At 36.2% G+C, this 3340-nt stretch overlaps 1 protein-coding gene across 1 annotated transcript; it reads right to left on the bottom strand.

Moving 5' to 3' along the window:
• Positions 1 to 448: 448 nt before the first annotated feature.
• On the bottom strand, positions 449 to 2625 carry B0P05DRAFT_565361 (uncharacterized protein). The gene has a single exon (XM_051580947.1). The coding sequence runs from the start codon at positions 2604 to 2606 to the stop codon at positions 507 to 509; it is 2100 nt and encodes a 699-aa protein (XP_051429309.1). The 5' UTR covers positions 2607 to 2625; the 3' UTR covers positions 449 to 506.
• Positions 2626 to 3340: the final 715 nt, after the last annotated feature.

Genomic DNA, 3340 nt, shown 5'->3' with positions numbered 1-3340 from the left:
CACACACACACATACACACATACACACACACACACAAAAACTTATTTTCGTATGCAAAGTATAATCAACTTAAATAAACAAATGCACATTTTTCAAACTAAAAAAAAAAAAAAAAAAAAAGAGATGATGATGGTTTGCATATGGTGTAACTTTAAATTTTTTTTTTTTGTTGATTTTTATTTCTTGAAAGCAAAATAAGAAAAATTACAAGTAAAACGAGAATTAAGAGTATTTTGTTGGGTCATAACAACAAAGAATGTCTTTCACTTTCTTTGATAAAAAAGGGTATTGAAACCTTTTAGGTAAAAAAAAAAAATAATAATAATAACAGAGAAAAAATTTTCACCCAATAAAAAACGAATTTCAAAATGATTCATTGTAAATGGGCCACTCCTAGACAATTTTCCCACAGTAAATAAGAGATAAGGCAAGCATTTTTTCCAAATTGGGCAAAACTGAGATCAACATTTATTTACAATTTATACAACATATGAATATATACGGAATTATGAGGATGAAGATGAAGCTGCAACAACAGTCCATCGGCCAGCATCATTAAGTACATCACAAGAAAGTGCTTTGCCAGTATGGTAAACAAGGCCATCTTGACGGACAAGTAACAAGGATAATTCGAGATTTCTGCGACCATCAGGGAGCGTTGTCAATAAATCATGATTAGCCACTAATAAGTCTTGTGTGGATGGAAGTTGAACAGACCAATGAGTTTCATGAGGTGTCTGTGGTTGAGGTGGTTGTGATATCCTAGTAACAAGAGGGCCATGTGTGCCTAACCAAAGATCTAGCAATCTAGGCACAGGGGCTGCTTGAATCAAGTGCTGTCCAACAACGTCAAGTGTATGGTCATTTTTGTATTCAATCTTGGTCAATAATGGAAATGGAGTAATATGTCTAGGTGGTGAAGGAGGTGGAGTGGTTGCTGAGGATGTTTCTATAACAGATTCTTGAACGTCAGTAATGTCTTGTTTACTAAGTTCTTGGTTTTCAAAGTAATCGTATTCAAATTTCTTAATGCCTACAATAGTCCAGCAAACATAGTCATCTACTTCTTCATAGCCAAGTTCAAGAGACATTCTATCAGGCTGGACAAGTCTAGAAGGAGAATAATCAAGCCATGTGTTATTGTTGTTGCTATGATGATTTGATGAGTCATGATGATTCATAGTTGTATCGTTCATAGCACCAGCAGCACTCAAGTAAATAGGTTGTGAGTGAATAGTAGAAGCAAGTTGAAGTGCCACCTTTTGCATCTGGCTCACTGGTCCATAAGCGCATTGAGCAATACGGCCTTTATCTACCTTGCGAATGATAAGAGAAGGAGAGGTAACACCTGTTTGAGAGTCTCGCAAGATGATTTCGGTACCATAAGTAACATGCATAGGCGGCTTGTTTTGTTGTTGTGGTTGTTCAAGAGAAAGGGGGGGAGGAGGAGCCAACTGGATACGAGAAGTGAAGCGACCACTGATAGTGGTCGTCATCTGTTGCTTTGTAGGTAATTTATGAGGCTGAGGCAATTTGGGTTGATTGACAATGATGATATCAAAAGGAGACCAAGTTGTGTTCTTTGCACAGAGCATATTGTTACTGGAAGTCATGTATTTGGTACGCACAGTTTGTGAATTGATACGATTGAACAACGAGACTGGAGAATTGGCTAGAATACAAGTAGATACATTGCGAGTCTTGGCTGTCTTCTTTGAAGGCTTTGAAATAATCGAAATGGGTTTCGAAATAAAAGAAGCTAAAGGTTCAACCGATGTCTCTTGTTGAGAAGGTGACATGGGGGATGAAGGAGCAGTAGAGGTGGTACTAGGCAAGATATCTACCTTAAGATTAAATTGCTTTGCTTTTGCAGTACCAGTGACATGAAGATATTTGAAACTGCCAGTTTGGTTCTCATCCAACATGGAGCGTTGTTCCAAGATTTTATCGCCATTTTCACAAACAACAGACATAGAAAGATGCATTCTTTCAGTATGTTGTTCATTATTGAGTTTAGCTGAAAAAGGCGATTTGATTTGGACGATAGGAGGAGGGCAAAGAAAGCGTTTTTCAGAACCATAAGACTTTTGTGCCACTGAGGCATGGAGACATGTGATAGTTGTCTTTTGCTTTGTGGAAAATAAAGGCGATTTTTTCTGCTGTTTCTTTTTATGGCGTTGCTCTTCTTCGTCCCTTCTACGTTTATGATTGCTTGTATTGTCAGAAGTTAAAAGTGAAGCAATGCTGACTTCATGAGTAGAAGCGGAAGGGGATTGACGATAATGATTGTAGTTGACAGTATGGTTGTGCGAGGATTCTGCCAAGGAACTGTTGGTAGCTAAAAGTGATTCAATAGACATGGATTGATGTGTTGATGATGATGATGATGATGATGATGATGATGATGATGCACTTGTACTGTCTTTGTCATTGTTGTTATTAGTAGTAGCAGAAGTAGTAGTAGTAGTAGTAGGTGGATGTACATGGTCAATAGCAGTCAAGAGTGGATCCATAGGTGTTGTAGGTGCTTCTGATAGTTCAATAAACTTAATTCTTCGACTACTGCCGAACACTTGTTCAGTTATAATGCGTGCTTTCTGTTCCATTTTTTCTTTCTTTTTTTTTATGAAAAAAGTTAAAAGAAGGTAGAAAAAGAAACTAATAAAAACTTTCACGATTTTTTAGTATTTTATAGTCAGTCTGAAAAGGTTTTTACTAATCGGGCAAGTAGATAAATTCAGCTCTTTTGATGAGATATTGTTCAAAGATCTTATCACGTGCACAAAAATCTCACTAAAAGCGACACTCTAAAATATTTCTCAGGATTTCAACAATAAACAAGATATAAGCATAACTATGCAGGAAAGAACAACTAACAAAAGAATAAATACATTGCTTCTTTTATTCTCTATTTTCTTTTCTTTTGTGTGTGTGTGTGTGTGTGTGTGTGTTTGTGTGATCATCCCCCAAAGAGGAAATGATAAGTTTGGCTTATCTTATTCGCTTTTACTATTTACTCCTATTTGACAGGAACACCATGTGACTTGACAATACTTGTTTTAGAAGACAAAAATGATCAATTAGGATCACGCTCTCTTGTTCAAGACCGACGACTTTCTATATTTGGCTACGTGAGAAATACGTGAGAAAATAGATTTCAAGGGGGAGAATTGCAGTCTGTGCTTGGAAGTTTGAATTTCTCCGAGTGAATAAAAGCAACTCATATAATTAAATAGGAATACATGAATAAGGGAGCATTCTTGTTCTATGATAAATTTAGGATATATATGCACATTTAGATCTCTTTATTTCCATTTTTGTTTTGATAATCTCGCATGAA

The sequence above is a fragment of the Gilbertella persicaria genome (assembly GCF_025201335.1).
Source record: "Gilbertella persicaria strain CBS 190.32 chromosome Unknown B0P05scaffold_80, whole genome shotgun sequence".
NCBI lineage: Eukaryota > Fungi > Mucoromycota > Mucoromycetes > Mucorales > Choanephoraceae > Gilbertella > Gilbertella persicaria.
This window is presented reverse-complemented; position numbering and strand designations above follow the sequence as displayed.

Bases quoted from the DNA above. Each gene is read 5' to 3' on its own strand.
- B0P05DRAFT_565361 (XM_051580947.1), bottom strand. From the start codon at position 2,606: ATGGAACAGAAAGCACGCATTATAACTGAACAAGTGTTCGGCAGTAGT.